The sequence below is a fragment of the Anthonomus grandis genome, chromosome 10 (genome assembly GCF_022605725.1).
Source record: "Anthonomus grandis grandis chromosome 10, icAntGran1.3, whole genome shotgun sequence".
Classification (NCBI taxonomy): Eukaryota; Metazoa; Arthropoda; class Insecta; order Coleoptera; family Curculionidae; genus Anthonomus; species Anthonomus grandis.
Genome location: NC_065555.1, coordinates 1,732,576 through 1,758,087, shown reverse-complemented (window position 1 = coordinate 1,758,087; position 25,512 = coordinate 1,732,576). Strand labels below are relative to the sequence as shown.

Genomic DNA, 25,512 nt, shown 5'->3' with positions numbered 1-25,512 from the left:
TGTGGACGTCTCTCTCTCTCTTTCTATCTTATGAAACTAGAGAAGGATTCACGTTACTGTCAAAAACAAATGTGACATTTGACGACGATGACTTTGACAAATGACAGATGAGTTGGACAACTGTTAAAAGGAGAATTAAAGTCCCTACTACAACTTAGGGTTTCCAGTTTTAATTTAGAATTTCTCACCCATTCACGTGTTTTCTCCTAATTTTATAATTTTCTCCAGTTTTCCTTAGATTTGCATGAGTTTTGTATTTATATCACTTGGAAAAGAAAAAAATGCCTGGAATTAATAATTGATTTTCTTTTCTGACTTTTTAATTTTTTTTTAGATTTTCTTTTTTAAATTTATTTTTTTTAAATTTTTCTTGAGTTCCCTTATGTTTCCAACTGCACGGAAGAAATAGGAAAAAACCTCAACTGCCTGGAATTATTGATTGATTTCTTACAGGCAGTTGAGATTTCTAGTTTTAGGATTTTCGACCCATTCACGTGTTTTATTATCAATAATAATGTCAACTATATGAAATAAATAGAAAGAAAACCTCAATTGCCTGGAATTATTAATTATTGATTTATGACAGGCAAGAAACATTTTCCAAGACCTACAGTTAGTAGCCTGAAGAGTTTATGGTCGACACATTTCGTGGACGTCTCTTTCTATCTTATAAAACTAGAAAAGGATTCACGTTACTGTCAAGAACAAATGTGACATTTGACAGCGATGACGTTGACAATAATAATATATAATATACAAATAATGTCTATTGTTTTTTTTGTCAAACATCGGTTTAATATGACGCATGTATTGCATGGGTATGATGTATTTTTGCGAATATAAGTATGATATAGAAATAAGTCCTAATGAAATGTAATTTATGTATTGGGTATGATAATCATTTATTTAATTAATATTTTTTAGTATTAGGTTTATTTAAATATGTGAAATTATTAGTATTAAGTTTTGGCTTTTTTATGCAGCTATTATGCCAAAAATTTTTTTTTTCATATATTTTCTGCTATTAGGATAATTGTTACATAAAAGAGCTCTTTTTCGGAATTTTCTACAATTGTGAACAATTTTGAAAAGATTATCTTTTCCCATTAAAAATTATACGTTTCTTCTCGTCACCTAAATTTTTCTATAATCGTAAATTTTTTTCGTTAATAAAGACTTTTCTAGAATTAGTCTGTAATTACGAAAAAAAAACTGGAAAAGCATCAAAAATTCATCATTCAATTTTCACATTTTTATTTTACCTTGTACCATTATATCCGTAAATTTGCTTTATAAATGACCTTTTTTGGCAATTTTGAGCAATTGTAAAACATTGAATTTCGAAAACGAAAACTTGGAAAATTCAATGAATTTTTTAAGTAAGTTTTTCAATTTTTTTTTCAAAAACAATAATAAATTAGTTTCTTTGCCTAAATTGACTTGTATTCGTAAATTTTCTTAATAAATGAGCCATTTTCTGGTGCAGTAAGAAATTTCAAAAATAAACTTGAAGAATTAAAAAGTTCTCAATTTTTATCTTTTTACCAAAGACTAATTTAAATAAAATCATTTATAATTCACGAAAATATAGATTGTTTAATTTATAATTTTTAATAAAAAACTATGGATACGTGATATTTTAAGCTGTTTTTTATAGGTCTGATGATGCCATTTTTATTTAATGTTATGCTTACTAAAGACCATTTTTTTAATATAAATTGCCTTATATTCGTAGATTTACTTCATAACCAAAAATTATTTCAAAAGTTCTTTTACAATCAATCAATAAATTTTATTTAGTCAAAATACTAGATATACCAAACCGATAATAACCTGATAATAAGATGTATTATTGACAATAATATTAATGTTTTTTTCTAAATCGACATTTCGAAGTTAATTTTTCTTCTTCGTTTTAGTGTTGAACAGCTAAAAACATCGTAGTGTCATCTGCGAATAGTTCAACTTTACAATTTTATAGAGCCCTGTGGTACCCCATCATCAATTATCAATATTTCTGACTAGCTATTTAGACATTTTACTTTCTGTTTTTTATTATTAAAGTATGACATAAACCAACTTAATACGTTGCATGTAATTCCAAAACTGCTTAATTTTTTACATAAATCCTCTTACATTTGTAAATTTACTTCATAAATAAGAATTTTTCTGGCAACTTACTGCAATCGTAAAAAATTGAATTAAAAAAAAAAATTGCAAAATACAAAGTTTTAGTTAAACTTACATTTCCTCATATTGGTCGATTTCCCTAATATAAAGTAATTGTTTTATAAATTATGCTTTTTCTCAGGATCACCCCATTACATTATTATAGTAACAATATTTTTTTTACCTAACAATTTATTTCATTCATTACACCCTAAACTAAGGTACATTAAGAAAATAATTCTAAATTTACTATAAATCGTTAAAAGGATTTATATCATAGTATATATTTAATAGTCATAATTTGTACAATAACAATTTATATGAAAAAATTCAAAAGATCTTAGTCTATACTATCGAATATTGAAGTGTATTGCAATTAAAAGTTCAACATAAATTAAATTAAGTTATTTAAGAATAACTAGATACATGGTCAAACTGAACTCGTTTATAGTAAAGTGCTATTAATTTATTTGTTATTTTCTAAAATAAATATACTTTCTTTTACACTAATAAATGAGGCGTTTTCTCTCTGAACTTTACATATTCAATTATATAAAAAACATTAATAAACTTAAAATATTTATTCTCCCCTAAGGCCATAAACACAAACTAATCGCTCCGATTTCAGTATTTACCCAACTACAGTAATGGCCAAAAGTAGATGGACAAATGGTTTTAAAAAAAAAATCAAAGGAAATAAAAATTCTATAATAAAGATATTTAAGTATATTATGGGCATAATACACATGTATAAAAATAATAACAAGACATTCTTTAGATAAAAATAATAAGACATTCTTTAGAAACAATCACCTAATTTGTTAAATAATAAGAAATAACTAAATATACGCTGGACAAAAGTAGATAGACAAATTTAAAAAATAACCAATACTCTTTTAATTACAAACTAAACCATCTACAATATTAATATTTTGTAAAATACCCATTATTGTTTATTACAGCCTGACGCCTGACGTGGCATTGATTCAATAAGATTGTCTATGAGTTATCTATGAGTTATGAGTCAATATTTTTTCCATTTCTGTTGCAACCGTTCGAATAATTCACCTTTATTTGAATAGTTTGTATCCCTAATATCACGATCTACAATTTCCCATAAATTTTCGATGGGATTAAGATCGGGTGACTGGGATGGCCATTTTAAAACTGGTATTTTATCTTCTTCGAAAAATTGCTTCATAATTTTGGAGGAATGCTTCGGGTCATTATCTTGCTGGACTTGGAATCTCAATGGTAAATTGTCTTCAATCTCTGAGAATATCCCTGTACATAAACCTGTCCATTATGCCCTCTATGCGATGTAACGGGCCCATTCCATAACCTGAGAAGCAACCCCAAACCATAACTGATCCATCTCCATGCTTAACTGTGGGTTTTGTGTACTTGAGATTCAAACGCTGGCCAGAAGGACATCTAACATATTGAATTCCATCGGAGTTAAACAAATTAAACTTCGATTCGTCGCTCCAGCAAACACGTTTCCATTCATGCTTTGTCCAGTGTATATGCTGACGGGCAAATTCCAATCGGGCTAAGCGATTCTTTTTTGAAAGCAATGGTTTGCTGGCCTACGCGCAAATAGATTCTCTTCTACCAACCTTCGTCTTACAGTCCTTGAGGACACATTACAAATCCCTAGAGCCTGTAATTCTATCTGAATTTGACAAGGAGTCATGAAAGGGTTATTCTGGCTAATTTGTTTTAATTTGCGTACAGCTCTAATGTCCATTTTTTTTGGTCGGTCGGATTTATTTTTTGGCTCTAATGATCCTGTCCTTTCATATCTTTTGATAATTGCCCAAACAGCTTTTATCAGCAATATCAATTTGACGATCACCCACGCGATATGCATTAATAATGCGTTGTCTTAAATCAAGAGAGAATCTAATTCCGCGTGGCATGTTGCACCTTGAGTTAAAGAGAAGCAATACTATACTAATTTTATTTTATAAATATCTAGACAAAAAAATAATTCCAAAATTGTTTTGTCTATCTACTTTTGACCAGTTATATTTATATTATTGCTTTATCTGATAGCAAGCAAAATATTTAACTGAAATTTATTGGTATCTTTTTCATAGACCGCCTTACAAATAACAATAATTTAAAATCTGGGGGACCTGTGGGTAAATATTTAAACAATTATATGAAAATAATACTTTGTCTATCTACTTTTAGCCACTACTGTATATCTCGTTTAATGGTAAAAACGTTTAACCACAGTTAAGTCATTATATTCGGAATACATATATATTATCAAAGGCAATTAATATCGTTTAAAAACTTAATTTAGAACGCCAGTACTACTGATAAGAACCGTTCAAAATACCGTTGGTACTAGATTGTTGAGTCGCCCCTAATTTTTAAGCACTATAACCTTAGACATTGCAAAGATAAGACGATAATAATAACTTAGTTATTATTATTACACAAACATGAAACTTTTCTGAATAAGGTTAATAAACTGGTGAGATTATGGTTTCTACGTGGTTCAATTTTAATTTTTGGGGAAATTGGTGATTTTTTACGAATTAATATTTTTTTCTTGTATCCTTGTTTATTTTTTGACAAAAAGTGAAACAGGTTTTAACTCAAATGCAAGCAAATTTCCAAAAAATTGCACACAATTTTCATCAAAAAGTCCGGCTCGAAGGACCAAAAAATCCAGGATCACGCTTAAATTTGACGTCGAATTAAAAAAAGTTAAGTTGTAGAGAGTATAAAGACCTGCAACTTTTGTAAATTAAGTCAGTTTTCAAGAAAATTTTATTAATTTTGTATTTTTTTTTTCCGTAGAATTTAATGGCGCAATACTTTGTCTTATTTTACTAAAATTTAAAAAAAATTATTGACAGCTATCGCAAAACTAATTTATTGCATTTTTCAGCTATTTTTTCTATAATAAGTATATTTTTTTATTTATCCGAAAAGACATGCAGTACATATAAACTTACTTTCCGTTATAAATTTTACCCTAAAAATTATTTACTTTCATTTACAATTAATTGCATCATAAGCAAATTTTTAGGTAAAAAATTATTTCTGTAAGTAAATTTCCATGTAACTCTTGCCTATTTATTAACACATTTCTAAAAGTCAAAGTCCTTTTACCATTTAATTTATGCACATCTTTAATTAATGTTTCAATTTCAATTTTTTTTTCTTAAATAGAAAAAGTTAAATTTTTACAAAGAAATATTTTTTTTATCAAAAAATTACTAAAATCCGGCTCGAAGGACCAACAAATCCTTCCGGGGCACGCTTAAACATCCAATCAAAAAAACAGGGAAATTCGAAAGTTGTAAAGAATACAAATAGTTACAGGTAACTTTTGTAAATTAAGTCACTTTTCAACATAATTTCATAAATTTTATTCATGTTGGTTATTGGAAACCGGTACACATTCCCATAGATAAAAAACATAACATACTATAAACATAATTTGCGTAAAGATAAACCAATATTAACCTGATCTACTAAGTAAAGATTAATTTAATAAATTGATCAGTATAGGGGTCTATTTTACAAAAATTAATTTTTTTTTCTCAAAAAATGGAATATCTCGAAAAGTCATGAATATTTTAATTTGAAAAAATTTATGGTTACAACATTTGTATCAGGTTTCACTAAATTCGAACATTTTTTCGGAAAATTAAAAATTTAAATCGGTTTTTCATGTTTTTCTTGGATGTTTTGAGGTTATGTTGTAAAGCGACTGCTAAAAAACTTGCAAATCTTTGTTTGTATTCTCTACAACTTAAAAATTTTTTTTTTGATTCAACGTCAACTTTAAGCGTAAATCGTAATTATACGATTTTTCCTCTTTCCACCCCCTGCTCCTTCAAAACTACCCTGCCGAAATCTAGAATTCCCACTCATTTTTTTCTTAGTTATGAATTTTTCGGTTATTTCAATAAAAATTCAGTCACACTAAATTTTAAGCGCTAATTTTGATAATATCGACAATTTTTAAAGTAAAATAATTTTCCTCAACCCTTTGCACATTATGAACCCAAAAACCATTAAAATCTTAAATTAAATTAAAGCAACGAGTTATTGGCACCACAATTACCATCACTAAAACCAATACTTCCACTATATTTGATAAATCACTTTAAAACCGCATCTTTGTACGCAAATATCCGGCTCGAAGGACCAAAGAAACTGAAAAAAGCCTCCGAACAACGTCGAACAGGACTGACTGAACGCGTTGAATCGAAACTGGTTCCTGCTACGAGTTTCGCGAATGGCGAATAATAATGAAAAAAAAAGCGGAACGCGCGAATATTCGTCGTGCAAACTCGGGTTTTTGCACACGACGAGTCGTACCGACCGAAAGACATAAATAAATAAATAACGAACGTTTGTGTCTGTTTGTACCTCACCCATCCCCCTCCCGGTGTAAAAACGTTGCCTATGGTCAGGGAATGAGCGGGAATAATGATGATGATGTTGATGATGATGTATGAGACTCACGGCCAATGTCCTTAGGGTAGGTCGCGGCCAGAATAGCGGTATTTCGCGTGCCAATTTCGCGAAAGGAAGTGACCGTCTAGTCGCGTATACGCGCGGTTTATTGAACTCTGTTTGTGGGGGATATTATGGTCGAGGAAGGGATGAAAAACTGCCGTAAGTTTGCCCTTAAAATTTTCTCACTTTTGCATGGTGTATCAAGCATGTGATTTCTAGTACCGAAGATCTTGACATACTCAATTTTCTTTTTACTATAATGATACGTTTTTCTTTCATGAGGGTAATAAAGTATAAGGTCAAAATTAAATTTTTAAGCTTCTACTAGCGTTTGTTTTACAACATTTGTATGAAGTTTTACTAAAATCGGACATTTTTTTGGAAAACTAAAAATTTTAAACTGAATAATCGGTTTTCCATGTTTTTCTTGGATGTTTTGGGGTTATGTCGCAACAATTTTTTTTTTTTTAATGGTGGAACTAGTCCCACTCTGATAGCCATAACTCAGCGGCATCGCTAACTTCGGCAATGCGGTTTACGGTTAGTTATAGTGAAAGGATGAAGCTAGATGCCAGTATACTCGGCTTTATCCAACTAGTTAAGAAACCAGAAATATGGCTATCAGAAGATGACTTATTTTTTTTAAATGGTGAAAACTAGTCCTACTCTGATAGCCATAACTCAGCTGCATCGCTGACTTCGGCAATGCGGTTTGCAGTTGGTTATAGTGAACGGATAAAGCTAGATGCCAGTATACTCGGCTTCATCCAGCTAGTTGAGAAACAAAAAATATGGCTTGCAGAAGATGACCTATTTTTGTAATTTTGAAACTTTGAGGTAAAAAAAAAAAATAAAGATAATTTATTTGGAAAAAATGAATAGCATTTTTGTAATGTACGGGTCGAAATCTATAAGAAAACAAATTTTCAAGAAAATTGAAAAAAAAAATTTTCCCTGAAAAAAATGCGCATACATTTTTTGGTCGTCAAAATTTTCAAAATTCGAAGAAAAAAAAATCTCTCAAATCTTTTTGAAAATTTGTTTTCTTATAGATTTCGACCCGTACATTACGAAAATGCTATTCATTTTTTCCAAAAAAATTATCTTCAATTTTTTTTTTGACCTCAAAGTGAAAAAAAAATTTTTTTTTAATTGGTGAAACTAGTCCCACTCTGATAGCCATAACTCAGCTGCATCGCTGACTTTGGCAATGCGGTTTACAGCCAGTTATAGTGAAAGGATGAAGCTAGATGCCAGTATACTCGGCTTCATCCAAGTAGTTGAGAAACAAAAAATATGGCTATCAGAAGATGACTTTTTTTTTTTAATGGTGAAAACTAGTTCCACTTTGATAGCCATAACTCAGCTGCATCGCTGACTTTGGCAATGCGGTTTGCGGCTAGTTCTAGTGAAAGGATGAGGGTAGATGCCAGTGTACTCGGCTTCATCCAACTAGTTAAGAAACAAAAAATATGGCTTGCAGAAGATGACCTATTTTTGTAATTTTGAAACTTTGAGGTAAAATAAAAAATTAAGATAATTTTTTTGGAAAAAATTAATAGCATTTTCGTAATGTACGGGTCGAAATCTATAAGAAAACTAATTTTCAAGAAAATTTAAAAAAAAAAAATTCTCCCTGAAACAAATGCGCATACAAAATTTTCAAAGTTCGAAGAAAAAAAAATCTCTCAAATCTTTTTGAAAATTTATTTTCTTATAGATTTCGACCCGTACATTACGAAAATGCTATTCATTTTTTCCAAATAAATTATCTTCAATTTTTTTTTTGACCTCAAAGTCAAAAAATTTTTTTTTTTTTTAATGGTGAAAACTAGTCCCACTCTGATAGGCATAACTCAGCTGCATCGCTGACTTCGGCAATGCGGTTTGCGGCTAGTTATAGCGAAAGGATGGAGCTAGATGCCAGTATACTCGGCTTTATCCAACTAGTTAAGAAACAAAAAATATGGCTATCAGAAGATGACTTATTTTTTTTAAATTGTGAAAACTAGTCCCACTCTGATAGCCATAACTCAGCTGCATCGCTGACTTCGGCAATGCGGTTTGCGGCTAGTTATAGCGAAAGGATGGAGCTAGATGCCAGTATACTCGGCTTTATCTAACTAGTTAAGAAACAAAAAATATGGCTATCAGAAGATGACTTATTTTTTTTTAATGGTGAAAACTAGTCCCACTCTGATAGCCATAACTCAGCGGCATCGCTGACTTCGGCAATGCGGTTTGCGGCCAGTTATAGCGAAAGGATGAAGCTAGATGCCAGTATACTCGGCTTCATCCAACTAGTTGAGAATCAAAAAATATAGCTATCAGAAGATGACCTAATCTGGGGAATTATCATCAACTCTGTTTTATATATGAACCAAAGTTATGAAATACCCTGTATTAAATTAAAACATTTTCATTGAATTGGTTAAAAAAAAAACTGGATATCAAATACAGTGGAGTATTTTATAGCTTCAGGTTATATAAAATGAATTTATTTGGAAATCCCATTGAGATATCTTTCTCTTTAGTACTCATGGAGTTAAGTAAATATGCCTAGAATAACATTGGAAAAATTACTCCACATTTCTGGAATATTTGAGGAATTCCCTTTATTTTCAACCGACGTCAAAAAATGACTCCCACCCTTATTTCTGGTCTATTTAAATTTTTAAGGGGATACGAATTTTTAATTTATGAATTCTTTGGAATTCGTTTCTGCAATTACGATTTTACTGAACTTCTTGAAACTTACAGGCATAAATGCTCTTAATACAACGATGATCTGAATGTGCCCTTTTTGAGACTAAGCGACGAGAAGTGCATTTTTCGACATAAACTAGGAAAAAAAATTAAAGAAAATATAGTAAATAGACGTATAAATAAAACGAAATCTTTTAAATAATAAATATCTTGCTAGTTTTTTCAAACAACCATTGAACGAGATTTCTTATTTCTTCCAGAACTCTTCTCTTGGTTTTTAAATTATGGACATTTTTACGGTCAATAATCAATTTTTTGTCGCCCATTCGTCCTTCCACCAGATTCCTTTCCGACGTTATGGCTTTAACAAATTATTTAAAACTTACAGGCATAAATCCGCTTAATACAACGATGTTCTGAAAGGGCGTTTTTTAACATCCACTCCTTTTCGCGCCTTTAAAGACTTTAAATTCCCTTTTCTATAGTATAACGGTGTTCTTCAATTATTCATAATTCCCGGATATTTTTAAATTACACCTAAAAAACCCCACCGGCACATCAAATTGATAAATTAACCACTTTCGTTATATTTAGATGAAAAAATGGGCATTTCAGGTAAATTACATGACGTGCAGAACGTGGTGTAATTAGAGTTTAATAAGTCACAACTTAGAACTCTAAAGTTTCCTAAGCTGCTAATAATATTCAATTAAAGTACGAATAATATAAGTGACTCGTAAAGCATAAATGGAGCGAAAGTTTTTTAAGTAATGATGAAAAAAATAACGTGTAAATACGGCAGAAAATGCATAATATCGTCGACAAAGTAATCGGTCGCCTTATCCTTGTTTGATGTCATGAGACACAGTCAGTCACACAAAACAGCGATAACAAGAGTTCAATCTACCATTTATTGTTGAATCAGTGAATGCGATAAATTGCGATAAAAATCGAGGCACATTTATTTACCGAGTCGAATAATCGTCAATTTTTTATTTCTTTCCTATTTAATTCGTTTGGATGCAGGACACACTTGAGATTGGAAAAATTGGAAGAATATATGTTTTTTAATTTTTCCAGAGTGGATTAAACACACAATATTTGAAAGAGAGACACTCTATCCTCTTTTACTTCCTTTATTTAAATTCGAGCAAAATACAACACTTTTGCAGATGATAGCACATTGTCCTTGTCGAGGAACTCGATCGGGTTGTATTAAGAAGAGAGAGTGAGGGGATGAAGTGGCGCAGGATGAATAAAAAAGAGAACAGTTCTGGAAAGCTTAAAAAATGGATCAAAGATCTGTAGAAATGTCAGGATGCTTGGAAAAAATAAAAAATTGCTTCAACAGCCAGATTTTTAAATGATTCAAAGAGAATTGATAAATGACCTCAAATGTCTGCCATACAATGAAAAATGACTTCAATTGCTTGTAATAAAATTGGAAATTGACTTTAAATGCCTGGAATAAATTTATATTACACTAATTATAAAAAATTAATTTAAAATGCCTGGAAAAAATTAAATATGTTAAAGAAGATGAAATAAATTAAAAAAAAATACTTTTAATTTTAGAATGTAATTAAAATTGCCCTTAAATTCTTGTAATAAAATTGGAATATGCTTCAAATGCCTCGAATTAAATTGAATATTTGCTTCAAGAGCATGAAATAAATGGCTTTAAATGCTTCAAAGGTTATTGAAAAATAAATTGAAATTTCTGGAATGTCATTAGAAATGACCTCAAATTCTCGCAAATTAAGAAAGGAAAAAATTAAAAAACTAGTCAAATGTCAAAAATAAAATAAAAAGTGGTTTCAAATGCGTGGAATAAAACTGAGAAATGCCTTCAGTTAGCTATTATAAAGGTAAAAAATTGCTTCAAAGTCAAATTATTTGTATAGAATTGTGATATGGCTTTAAATGCTGCAATTAGAATAAGAAAAGAGCTTCAAATGTCTGGAATAAAATTAAAAATTAAATCATATGCCTAGCATAACAAAAAAATGGCTTCAAATGCTTGGAATGAAATTGACAAATTACTTCAATTGCTAAATTAAAAAAAGATATGTCTAATGATTCATATAGAATTGAAATATGGCTTCAAATGCTTCAAATAGAATTTCAAAATAGCTTCGAATGCCTGGAATAAAATTAAAAATTTGCTTCAACAATATGAAGTAACTAAAAATGGCTTCAAATCCCTGGAAAAAAAAATTAAAAATTAAGTCAAATGTCTAGAATGACATAAAAAGTGACTTCAAATGCTTGGAATAAAATTGACAAATTAATTCAATTGGCAGTCATAAAACTCAAAAATTGCTTCGAAAACATGAGGTAAATGAAAAAGAGATATGTCTAATGATTCATATAGAATTGAAATATGGCTTCAAATGCTTCAAATGGAATTTAAAATAGCTTCGAATGCCTGAAATAAAATTAAAAATTTGCTTCAAAAATTTAAGGTAAATAAAAAAAATTATTTAATCATTTATATAAAATTGAAGTATGGCTTTAAATGTTTCAAAATAGCTTCGAATGCCTGGAATAAAATTCAAAATTAAGTCAAGTGCCTAGAATAACATAAAAATGACTTCAAGTGCTTGTAATAAAATTGAAAAAATGACTTCAACTGGCTGTCATAAAAGTAAAAAAACTGCTTCAAAAACATGAGGTAAATAAAAAAGAGATGTGTCTAATGAGTCATATAGAATTAAAATAAGGCTTCAAATGCTTCAAATAGAATTTCAAAATTGCTTCAAATGCCGGGAATAAAATTAAAAATTTGCTTCAACAATATGAAGTAAATGAAAAATGGTTTCAAATTCATGAGTGTAAAAAATTGAAATATGCTTGTAATCAAATGCTTCAAATAAAATTAAAAAATAGCTTCTAGTGCTTAAATTAAAATTAAAAATTGGCTTCAAGAATATGAAGTAAATATAGAATGGCTTTAAATCCCATGAAATAATTTTAAAAAATTAAGTCAAATGCCTGGATTTAAATTGAAAAATCACTTCAATTGACTGTCATAAAAGTAAAAAATTGCTTCAAAAATGAGGTAAATAAAAAAGATATATCTAATGATTCATATAGAATTGCAATACGGCTTCAAATGCTTCAAAATGAATTTAAAAATAACTTCAAATGCCTGCAATAAAATTAAAAATTTGCTTTAAAAAAATTATCTAATTATCCATAGAGAATTGAAATATGGCTTTAAATGCTTCAAATAGAATTACAAAATAGCTTCGAATGCCTGAAATAAAATTCAAAGTTTGTTTCAAGAATATGAAGTAAATAAAAAATGACTTCAAATGCTTCGAATAAAATTGAAAAAATTACTTCAACTGGCTGTCATAAAAGTAAAAAACTGCTTCAAAAACATGAGGTAAATAAAGCAGAGATAGGTAATATAGATTAATGATTTATAATGATCTAATGATTCATATAGAATTGAAATGTGGCTTCAAATGCTTCAAAATGAATTAGCTTATTAGAATAGCTTCGAATGCCTGGAATAAAATTCAAAATTTGCTTCAAGAATATGAAATAAATGAAAAATGGCTTCAAATCCCTGGAAAAAATTAAAAATTAAGTCAAATGCCTAGAATAACATAAAAAGTGACTTCGAATGCTTTAAATAAAATTGAAAAATTACTTCAATTGGCTATCATAAAAGTAAAAAACTCCTTAAAAAACATGAGATAAATACAATAGAGATATGTTTAATGATTCATATAGAATTGAAATGTGGCTTCAAATGCTTTAAATAGAATTTAAATATAGCTTCAAATGCCTGGAATAAAATTAAAAATTTGCTTTAAAAACTTAAGGTAAATAAAAAAAAAATTCTAATCATTCATATAAATTTGAAATATGGCTTTAAATGTTTCAAATAGAATTTCAAAATAGCTTTGAATGCCTGGAATAAAATTAAAAATGAAGTCAAGTGCCTAGAATAACATAAAAAGTGACTTCAAATGCTTGGAATAAAATTAACAAATTTCAACTGGCTGTCATAAACAAAACAGAGATATATCTAATAATTCATATAAAATTGAAATGTGGCTTCAAATGCTTCAAACAGAATTTAAAAATAGCTTCAAGTGCCTGGAATAAAATTGACAAATTAATTCAATTGGCTGTCATAAAAGTAAAAAACTGCTTCAAAAACATGAGGTAAATAAAACAGAGACATGTCCAATGATTCATATAGAATTGAAATGTGGCTTCAAATGCTTTAAATAGAATTTAAAAATAGCTTCAAATGCCTGGAATAAAATTAAAAAATTACTCCAAATCACAGGAAAAAATTAAAAATTAAATTAAATGCCTAGAATAAAATAAAAACTGGCTTGAAATGCTTCAAATAAAATGTCTTCAAATGTTTGTGATAAAATTGACGAATGGCTTCAAATGCCTAGAAAAAGTTTTAAAAAATCTTCAAGGGCACGAAATAAATAAAAAATTACTTCAAAACCTTCAAATTGATAAATGGCGTCAAATGTCTGAAATAAAACTTAAAATGACCCAAGTGTTTGTAATAAGATTGAAAAATTGCTCTAAATGCCTGAAATAAAATTGCTCCAATTTCTCAAAAAAAAATTTTAAATTACATTAAATACCTAAAATAAATCAACAATACAAAACATAAACGAACATAAAATGACGTGAAATGCTTAAAATAAAATTGAAAAACGGATTGATTTTAATTAAAATACTTAAGCTAGACTGACAGAAAAAACATACTTTTAATTTAACATTAATTAAAAATATGTTTAATTAATGTTATGATGGATGATCTGAAGTATTTAACCAAAAAAAATTAAGCAAAAAATGGTTCGAAATGTCTGCATGAAAACTTCATTGTATACTGTATCAAGTAATCAAGTTCCACATCTGTTTTTCATAAAAATCCGAAAATATTAATCACGATTTGTATGCCCGGACTACACCACTGCTTTAGCAATGCAGTACTGCATAAACTGGCATTTTTGGTGTCAAGCGAAAGTTCAAGGGACTCGCACAGCGATGGACTTTAACCTCTTTTGTTGTCAATTTTTAATTAACCGACCTCGGCTTTAAATGCCCGATTGTTTTCGCGAAACGCTTATTATTAATTATCGGTTTGTTTTGTAGGAAATAAACACCGAGCGTTCCCGTTTAAGGCATATTCCAGAAATATCCGATTTAAATTCGATTACGCACATTCGTTTTCAAATCGAGAAACGAATATTTGTCTAATAATACCAGGAACATCCTTCGAAATGTTTACATATCGATTATAACGGGGTCCTTGGATGCACTGCGAGACAAACAAGCGTATCTTTTCGATTTTTTGAATTTTCAAGGATGCGTAACGCAAATTGTGCGTTATTTTACAATTGCAAAATCAGTTAATGGCAAATTATCATGCCGGTGGTGCCTTCGATATTATTGAATTTGTTTGTTGGTCCTGAGGGAATAGCGGTAACAGGTTGGTTTCCTTTTTAAATTTGAATTTTTGATTTTTATACGGTTTTATTCGGGTTTTACTGGTTTTTGTGTGATACCTTTTCTATGTGAAGTATCAAGGGTGAAATAGATTTTTTTTTAATAAAAAACCTTGTATTCGTTAATAACCAAATAGTATACAGCCAATAACTTAACTTAATTTCCTGTTGAAAATTTTTGTGTAATAATTTTTTTTAACTTTAAAATACCCAATCGATTTAAGCAGGAAATGATAATTAAATATTGTAAAAACTATCGTAAAAATATGTTTTTTGACCGTGACCAACGCTGTAATTTTACGATATTTAATCGTTATTAGATTTAGAAAATATACAGTGATTTTCGTTAATGTTCCCCCCTTCCCCTTTTTTATTTTTTTAAACGGATCAATTCAAAATATTGAAATTTGAGGTAATGCAATTGATGAATGAATACAATGTTTTAAAGCAAAATTGACAGATAAAATATAATAGCCTTATAAAAAAAAGTCTGGAGGTGTCAAATCTGGCAAGCGAGCTGGCCATTCCACGGGTCCTCGACGGCTATTTGCAGCAAAAGGCGTACGAAACTGAACCTGCTTCAGTATTGGATTTACGACAGACAATAACGAATATTTGTAGAAATATCGATGTTAGTGCATTTGAAAACGTTCGGTGTGAAAGTTCGGATGGAAGTTCAAAACATCCATCTTCTCAATTGAACTCAATGTATTTATACGATATATCAAGTTAAATGTTAGTGTATTCAGTACGTATTCATTTTGTAGTAGCTAAAGATATTGAATTTATATTCTAGGGATATAAAGTACTTGTATTTAATGATTAGGTATTTAATGATTTTATTAAAAGAATTTACGTTTCAAATTTCAGGTCTATAATTTTATTAGGTTCAGAGATATGAGCATTTTGTCCCTTTGAATTAAAAAACAATTTTTTTTAAACTTGCAAAACTGATTTTTTACAAATTTTTTAATTTTTGGAGAAAACGCTGAAATAGGTGTCCAATGATTTTCTTAGAGGAACTTATGTTCCAAATTTCAAGTCTCTAACTCTCTTGAGTTCAGAGATATGAGCATGTTGACTTTTTGAATTTATTTTTTTTTTTAATATTTTTCATTTTGCAAAACTATTTTTCACTTTTTCTGTATATTTTTTTGAAAAACGCTGAAATAGGGGTCCAATGATTTTCTTAAAGGAATTTATTTTCCAAATTTCAACTCTCTAACTCTCTTGAGTTCAGAGATATGAGCATGTTGACTCTTTGAATTTAATTTTTTTTTTAATTTTTTTCATTTTGCAAAACTATTTTTCACTTTTTCTGTATATTTTCTTGAAAAATACTGAAATAGATGTCCAATGATTTTATTAGAAGAATTTATGTTCTAAATTTCAAATCTCTAACTCTCTTGAGTTCAGAGATATGAGCATGTTGACTCTTTGAATTTATTATTTTTTTCAAGAGCTTCAATTCTTTTTGTATTTAATTTTTTTTTAAGATGGCGCCCAGCTGCCATCTTGAATTTTCCATTTGTCAATTTTGCTTTAAAACATAGCATTCATTCATCAATTGTATTACCTCAAGTTTCAATATTTTGAATTGATGCGTTCAAAAAATACAGACAAGGGGGGACATTAAAGAAAAGTACTGTATAATCTTAAGAGGTATTATTAAAGGTAATAAAATTATTTTTTTTTTACGGTTTTTTTAATGGTATTTATGTCGTTATTTTCTATGCATTTAATGGTTTTTATGTTATAATTTTAAATTATTTAATGGTAATTACGTCTTAAAAAAGTATGATCCTAAGACTTTTCTTTTATAACCAAATTATTTTTTTTCTAAAAGTTATCATTAAAGTTTTTTAAAAAATAACGATTTTTTTCGAAGAATTTTCGGTTAAATTATACGTTTCTTCAACGGTTATTAGGTACTTAAAAAATTTATTTAAAAAGTTCAATTATGACCTAATTAATATTTTTTTAATGGTTATTAACTATTAAGCTTCTAGAAAAAATTATAACCAAAACTTTAAAATAATAATTTTTTTTAAAGAGCATTGTGCTAATGCGTTGGCAAATAGAGGCCGGAGCCTTGAGAGTGCACGTGAAGCGAAAATGCTTTTGTACATTTTTTTTAAATTTTATTTTTGGATTAACACAGTTTTTCCTGCGCTTAAAATTAATTAATTCCTTCGTCCAGGCAGTTGAGAGGACATTTTTCCACTTTTTCTCTTGCTAATTGAATTTATCAGTTTTTTCCCTTATTTCATTAAATATTTCGTCAATGAATTTAATTAAATATTTATTCTTCTCTTATATTTTTTCCAGGCAAATTTCTGCACTTTTTCCTTGCAAGTTAAGTTTTTTTATTAATTAATTAAAAATCTGTCAAGGCAGGCATTTGGAGCAATTTTTTCTGGCAGCCAAGTTATTCGTTAATTAATTATAAGAATTAAATATTTGTTAATTAATTCATTCATTCTTCCAGGAAGTTATAATAGTAAGAATCTTTTTTTTATTATTATATTGGGTTTTCATTAATTAAAATTCTTTCTACAGACAATAGGAAAAATGTCGATATTTTCCTGACAAATAAATTGCATGTAAATTGCTTTTTTTTTTTAATTTTTCACTCAAAATTTTCCCAATTTTTAAAAAATCCTTTATAACTTCTTTATTTTGAGGTTTACGACTAAATGTTATTCTATATGATTTGTTCTATTTTTGGTCAGAATTCCAATGCTCAAAGAAAACTTTCAATACTCCCAATAGTTTTTGAAAAAATTAAGAAAAACTGTTTAGAGGTTTTTCTCAATTTTCTGGAAAACTGTTGAACTTAAAAATTATTTTTCTATTGCATATGATGCGCATTGATAATCCAAACAACTTTTGTTTAAACAGTTTTTTTCTCCAGCCAATAGTTTTCCAGAAAAAAAATAAAAACTGAAGTTATGAACAATTTCCCATGGGTACGTACCCCTTTGGAATTTTTGAGTGAGACTTTGGAAAATTGGGTATAACTTTTATCTGGTACATTTTTCAAAAAAGTTTTATAAGACTTTTTTGAAGCTTTTTGGGTAATTTATCCATTTATAACAAAATTTATTTTTTCAATAGAAAATTTTTTTTTTTCAAATTTTTCACCCAAAATTTTTCCAATTTTTTAAAAATCCTTTATAACTTCTTTATTTTGAGGTTTACGGCTAAATGTTATTCTATATGATTTGTTCTATTTTTAGTCAGGATTCTAATGCTCAAAGAAAATTTTCAATACTCCATATAGTTTTTGAAAAAATTAGAAAAAACTGTTTAGAGGTTTTTCTCAATTTTCTGAAAAACTGTTGAACTTAAAAATTATTTTTTTATTGCATATGATGCGCATTGACAATCCAAACAACTTTTGTTTAAATAATTTTTTTCTCCGGCCAATAGTTTTCTAGAAAAAAAATATAAGGAATTTCCTTTGGAATTTTTGAGGGAGACTTTGAAAAATTGGGTATAACTATTTTCTGGTACATTTTTCAAAAAAGTTTCATAAGACTTTTTTGAAGCTTTTTGAGCAATTAGTCGTTTATGAAAAAAAAATTACATTTTCCAAAAAATTTTTTCCAAAAGTTCCCCATAACTCTTTTATTCTTCGATTTAGGACTAAATATTACTCTACATGATTTATTCTATTTTTTATTCAGAATCAAGAAAAATAATTATTTTTAAATCCCATTAAGGAGGTTTCGCACCAACTTTTAAAGTAAAAATCATGAAAATCCAATCGGTAGAAGTTGAGTTATAAAGCAAGTTACCTCAGATTCAGTTATATGGGTCTCAAAACATGGAGTTTATCAGACATTGATAAGAGCAAACAATTTTGTTGAATAATACAGTCAAATCTCAATGTGCAATGTATTTGTAAACGTTTAGCATTAACTAAATTGTAATATTTATTTTAATAGTTAACAAAGATACCAATAGTGGCAACTTAGTCGGAGGCACCCTGTACATATGCGTAAAAGCAAATGGATGCCTTATTAATTCCTTACAAAGTCCATAGGCCATAAATAATAAACAAAACCGCGCTTCACATATATGTATATGTATGTATGTATACAAGACATTTGCGTTCACGTATCCTTAACAATTTAGGTGTGTGCGCATTGGTTTTGCACACGTTTCCCGCTATGGAAAGTTGCTGCCCACCCCTGCAGAGAATTCGCCAATAATGGAAGATTTTCGGTGTGGGGCGAGCGAGGTAAATTTCCATTGGAGCGACGGAATGTGGATAATTATTTCGCCTGATAGATTCAACTGGGTGAAATGGGGATTCTTTTCTGTTTGAATAATTCACTGAAAGCGTACTAAGGCGAAGTTTAAAGGCAACTTTTGAAGCTTTATCATAGTTACATGAAGGACTAAGTTGTTAAAACCATAAACCCATCGACTTGGTATCCTTTTTCAAGTGCTTTTTTTCAATAAATGGTAGTGGCACTTTTTTGCTATCACTAATTTTTATGCTACAATCAAAAACATTCTTAAAAATCTCTATAAACCCATGAACTTGGTATTTAATTTCAGCTACTCCTTGCACTTCAAGGATCTCTTTCAGGTTTCAGAGACAGAAATATTAGAGACTAATGCCAGGCAGTTGATGGAGTCATTCTTCTGATATTTCCATAATTTCTTCATAAAACACTAATTCAACTACCTGGAAATAATAAAATATTTCCAGCATTATCTTTCCTTGAATAAATTATGACAGAACACGAGTCTCTCTCAAACTTCCCTGTGTGCCTGTAAGAGACAGAGACATTTTACTAATTCCAGGCAGTTGATGAAGTCATTCTTCTGTGATTTCCATAATTTCTTCATGAAACACTAATTCAACTACCTGGAAATGATATATTTCCAGCAATATCTTTCCTTGCCTAAATTTTACAGAACACGAATCTCTTTCAAGTTTCCCTGTGTGCCTGTAAAAGACAGCAATATTTTACTAATTCCAGGCAGTTGATGGAGTCATTCTTCTGAGATTTCCATAATTTCTTCATGGAACACTAATTCAACTACCTAGAAATAATAAAATATTTCTAGCAATATTTTTCCTTGCATAAATTTCACAGAACACCAGTCTCTCTCAAACTTCCCTGTGTGCCTGTAAGAGACAGCAATATTTTATTAATTCCAGGCAGTTGATGTAGTCATTCTTTTGAGATTTCCATAATTTCTTCATAAATATCACAGAACATGAGTCTCTCCCAAACTTCCCTGTGTGCCTGTAAGAGACAGCAATATTTTACTAATTCCAGGCAGTTGATGTAGTCATTCTTTTGAGATTTCTGTAATTAGGATGTTACTAATTTTTGTCAAGGATGTTTTTAGGTAATGTTCAATATGTATCTAAGATCGTAGCTCCTATAATAGCCGAGATATGGCATTTTAGATGCCTATTTTTGGGCTCGAAACCGACGTCAAAAAAATACGAAATTTTTTCAAATTTGGAAGTGAATTTCTTTATTGTAAAATTTTTTTGAGAAAAACGCTAAAATATGTGTTCAATAATTTTATTAGAGGAAGTTGTGTTCCAATTTTCAACTCTCTAGCTTCATTAGTTTCAGAGATATGAGCATTTTGTGTCTAAGATCTTCAATTTCCTTGAAAAGAAATTTTTTTCAACTTTGAAAGTGAATTTCTTCATTGCAAAAATTTTTTGGGAAAAACACTAAAATAGGTGTCTAATAATTTTATTAGAGGAAGTTGTGTTCCAATTTTAAATTTTCTAACTTCATTAGTTTCAGAGATATGAGCATTTTGTGTCTGAGATCTTCAATTTCTTTGAAAAGAAATTTGTTTCAACTTTGAAAGTGAATTTCTTCATTGTAAATTTTTTTTGGGAAAAACGCTAAAATAGGTGTCTAATGATTTTATTAGAGAAAGTTGTGTTCCAACTTTCAACTCTCTAACTTCATTAGTTTCAAAGATATGATCATTTTGTGCCTAAGATCTTCAATTTCCTTGAAAAGAAATTTTTTTCAACTTTGAAAGTGAATTTCTTCACTGTAAAATTTTTTTGGAAAAAACGCTGAAATAGGTGTCGACTGATTTTATTCGAAGAAGTTGTATTCCAATTTTCAACTCTCTAACTTGACTAGTTTCAGAAATATCAGCATTTTGTGCCTGAAATCTTCAATTTCTTTAAAAAAAATTTTTTTTGCAACTTTCAAAGGAAATTTCTTCATTGTAAAAAATTTGTGGAAAAAACGCTGAAATAGGTATCTAATGATTTTATTAGAGGAAGTTGTGTTCCAATTTTCAACTCTCTAACTTCATTAGTTTCAGAGATATGATCATTTTGTGTCTAAGATGTTCAATTTCTTTGAAAAAAAATTTTTTTCAACTTTGAAAGTGAATTTCTTCATTGTAAAATTTTTTTGGGAAAAACGCTAAAATAGGTGTCTAATAATTTCACTAGAGGAAGTTGTGTTCCAATTTTCAACTCTCTAACTTCATTAGTTTCAGAGATATGATCATTTTGTGCATAGGATCTTCAATTTCCTTGAAAAGAAATTTTTTTTCAACTTTGAAAGTGAATTTCTTCATTCTAAAAAATTTTTGGGAAAAACGCTAAGATAGGTGTCTAATGATTTTATTAAAGGAAGTTGTGTTCAAATTTTCAACTCTCTAACTTCATTAGTTTCAGAGATATGATCATTTTGTGCATAGGATCTTCAATTTCCTTGAAAAGAAATTTTTTTTCAACTTTGAAAGTGAATTTCTTCATTCTAAAAAATTTTTGGGAAAAACGCTAAGATAGGTGTCTAATGATTTTATTAAAGGAAGTTGTGTTCAAATTTTCAACTCTCTAACTTCATTAGTTTCAAAGATATGAGCATTTTGTGCCTAGGATCTTCAATTTCTTTCAAAAGAATTTTTTTTCAAATTTGAAAGTGAATTTCATCGTTCTAAAAAAAATTTGGGAAAAACGCTGAAATAGGTATGTAATGATTTTATTAGAGGAAGTCGTGTTCCAATTTTCAATTCTCTAACTTCATTAGTTTCAGAGATATGATCATTTTGTGTCTAAGATGTTCAATTTCTTTGAAAAAAAATTTTTTTCAACTTTGAAAGTGAATTTCTTCATTGTAAAATTTTTTTGGGAAAAACGCTAAAATAGGTGTCTAATAATTTCACTAGAGGAAGTTGTGTTCCAATTTTCAACTCTCTAACTTCATTAGTTTCAGAGATATGATCATTTTGTGCATAGGATCTTCAATTTCTTTCAAAAGAATTTTTTTTCAAATTTGAAAGTGAATTTCATCGTTCTAAAAAAAATTTGGGAAAAACGCTGAAATAGGTATGTAATGATTTTATTAGAGGAAGTCGTGTTCCAATTTTCAACTCTCTAACTTCATTAGTTTCAGAGATATGATCATTTTGTTCCTGAGATCTTCAATTTCTTTGAAAATAATTTTTTTTCAACTTTGAAAGTGAATTTCTTTATTGTAAATTTTTTTTGGAAAAAACGCTAGAATAGTTGTCTTATAATTTTATTAGAGGAAGTTGTGTTCCAATTTTCAACTCTCTAACTTCATTAGTTCCAGAGATATGATCATTTTGTGTCTAAGATGTTCAATTTCTTTGAAAAAAAATTTTTTTCAACTTTGAAAGTGAATTTCTTCATTGTAAAATTTTTTTGGGAAAAACGCTAAAATAGGTGTCTAATAATTTCACTAGAGGAAGTTGTGTTCCAATTTTCAACTCTCTAACTTCATTAGTTTCAGAGATATGATCATTTTGTGCATAGGATCTTCAATTTCTTTCAAAAGAATTTTTTTTCAAATTTGAAAGTGAATTTCATCGTTCTAAAAAAAATTTGGGAAAAACGCTGAAATAGGTATGTAATGATTTTATTAGAGGAAGTCGTGTTCCAATTTTCAACTCTCTAACTTCATTAGTTTCAGAGATATGATCATTTTGTTCCTGAGATCTTCAATTTCTTTGAAAATAATTTTTTTTCAACTTTGAAAGTGAATTTCTTTATTGTAAATTTTTTTTGGAAAAAACGCTAGAATAGTTGTCTTATAATTTTATTAGAGGAAGTTGTGTTCCAATTTTCAACTCTCTAACTTCATTAGTTCCAGAGATATGATCATTTTGTTTCTAAGATGTTCAATTTCTTTGAAAAAAAATTTTTTTTAACTTTGAAAGTGAATTTCTTCATTGTAAAATTTTTTTTGGAAAAACGCTAAAATAGGTATCTAATAATTTCACTAGAGGAAGTTGTGTTCCAATTTTTAACTCTCTAACTTCATTAGTTTCAGAGATATGATCATTTTGTGTCTAAGATCTTCAATTTCCTTGAAAAGAAATTTTTTTCAACTTTGAAAGTGAATTTCTTCGTTGTAAAATTTTTTTGGGAAAAACACTAAAATAGGTGTCTAATGATTTTATTAGAAGAAGTTGTGTTCCAATTTTTAACTCTCTAACTTCATTAGTTTCAGAGATATGATCATTTTGTGTCTTAGATCTTCAATTTCCTTGAAAAGAAATTTTTTCCAACTTTGAAAGTAAATTTCTTCGTTGTAAAATTTTTTTGGGAAAAACGCTAAAATAGGTGTCCAATAATTTTATTAGAGGAAATTGTGTTCCAATTTTTAACTCTCTAACTTCATTAGTTTCAAAGATATGAGCATTTTGTGTCTAAGATCTTCAATTTCCTTGAAAATAATTTTTTTTCAATTTTGAAAGAGAATTTCTTCATTGTAAATTTTTTTTGGGAAAAACGCTAAAATAGGTGTCTACTAATTTTACTAGAGGAAGTTGTATTCCAATTTACTCTCAATTTACTCTTTAATTAACTCTCTAACTTCATTAGTTTCAGAGATATGATCATTTTGTGTCTAAGATCTTCAATTTCCTTGAAAAGAATTTTTTTTTAACTTTGAAAGTGAATTTCTTCATTCTAAAAATTTTTTAGGAAAAACGCTGAAATAGATGTCTAATAATTTTATTAGAGGAAGTTGTGTTCCAATTTTCAATTTTCTAACTTGACTAGTTTCAGAAATATGAGCATTTTGTGCCTAGGATCTTCAATTTCTTTGAAAAGAAATTTTTGCAACTTTCAAAACAAGTTTCTTCATTGTAACAAATTTTTGATAAAAACGCTTAAATAGGCGTCCAAAACATCTACCCATCCTTGTTCTACTCATTGCGAACGGCACCGAAATTATAATAGCAATAACTTTCTCGCTATTGATCGGATTCGGCTGAAATTTAACATTTGACTTTATTCTGAGATAAATATCAATAAATATTTACGTTTACATGGTAAACAATCGAAAAACAACTTTTCTCTTTAAATTCCTTATGCAAATCATTCGTAAATACTATTATAACCTTGAAATGACTCGAAACATTGAACCATCCTTGTTTCACTCATTGCAGAAGGCATGGATATTGTAATTTCAATAGATTTTTTGCTATTGATCGGATTCGGCTGAAATTTGGTATTTGGGCTCATTAGGAGTTGAAATTATGAAATTGGATATAATTTTGATTATACGTCAACTGCCTGGAAATTATATAATATTTCCCGGAATCCTAGAACACGCATCTCTTTCAAGATTTGCAGAAATATCTGACGAATTCCAGGCAATTGATAAAGTCATTCTTTTGAAAGTCTTTCAGGCTTTTCTACACTATATTTTGCCCCTAAATTGGGTCATAGATTTTATTTAACACATTCTTGTAATTTAACATTTAAGCGATGTATATTATATAACTTATTGAACAATGATATTGTACATTTACATTAAAAAGACGTCCTACTCTATTACCATAATTTTTAAAAAAAAATTTTTATATCTTGATGTTTGTACGGTGTTTTACTTGTCGGCGTAACGTCCCTAATAATCCATATCCCATTTCTGCTGATTATCTATTAAAAAATTGATGGCGACGGACTATGTGCAACACGGAAAGCAAAGTCGGTGGCATGTTGGCCTTTTTTTGTAATATTCCGTAATAAATCAACTTTCTAGGACATTCGGATCTCTTTTAATAAATAATTTATTATCAGCGGTGATTGTATTAGGGATATTTTTACAATAAAAATTCACCCCAAAACGTGTCTTCTATCATCAATAACCAACCTGTTCTTAATAATTAATTCATACACTACCACCCTTAAACAAATCACTTGACCCTTAACACGCATTTCATTTATTCAGTTTGGTCCATCGACAGACACACTCCCCGCAAAAAACAACCTCATCTGCAATTTAATCGTCCGAGGGCGAGTTCGCCCTTCTTGACCCTCTACAATTGACGCTTTATGGTGGATATTCGCACCCTTAACTCGTGGCACGCGTTTTTCTTAAATTTAAATAAATAATTTATGTAAAAAATTGCAAATTATTTTGAGGGGTGCCGAGTAGTAGTTCCCTCAACCCTTTACTCAGTATTTGACCCTTACACGTGATGATGATGACCTTCGTTTTAGCAATGTAAATTAATGACCTCGTCACATTAAGATGAAATTGGGGTTAGATTTTGACTTGATCGCAATTAAATATAGTTGTACAATAAAATGTACATTTCCTTTTACTTTGTTTGACGAGTGGTTGTTAAATGTACTTAACGTAATTAATTATTATTTTTA

General features: G+C 29.0%; 2 protein-coding genes across 3 annotated transcripts in view; one reads left to right on the top strand and one right to left on the bottom strand.

Annotated features, from left to right (window-relative positions):
• LOC126741355 (uncharacterized) overlaps positions 1-6,610 on the bottom strand; it is an 80,092-nt gene extending 73,482 nt beyond the window's left edge. Inside the window, exon 1 of the mRNA XM_050447747.1 lies at positions 6,263-6,610. Within this exon, the coding sequence (XP_050303704.1) occupies positions 6,263-6,265 (3 nt within the window). The 5' untranslated portion in view covers positions 6,266-6,610. The remainder of the gene's footprint in view (positions 1-6,262) is intronic.
• A 73-nt stretch (positions 6,611-6,683) lies between these two features.
• The window catches only part of LOC126741055 (nucleus accumbens-associated protein 2-like), a 71,684-nt gene continuing 52,855 nt past the window's right edge, over positions 6,684-25,512 (top strand). Inside the window, exon 1 of one of the 2 annotated variants that reach the window (XM_050447333.1) lies at positions 6,684-6,819. The gene's annotated coding sequence lies outside the window, so the exon portion shown is untranslated. Of the gene's footprint in view, positions 6,820-14,782; positions 14,846-25,512 lie in introns of those variants that run through there. The other variant, XM_050447335.1, reaches the window with a different exon arrangement.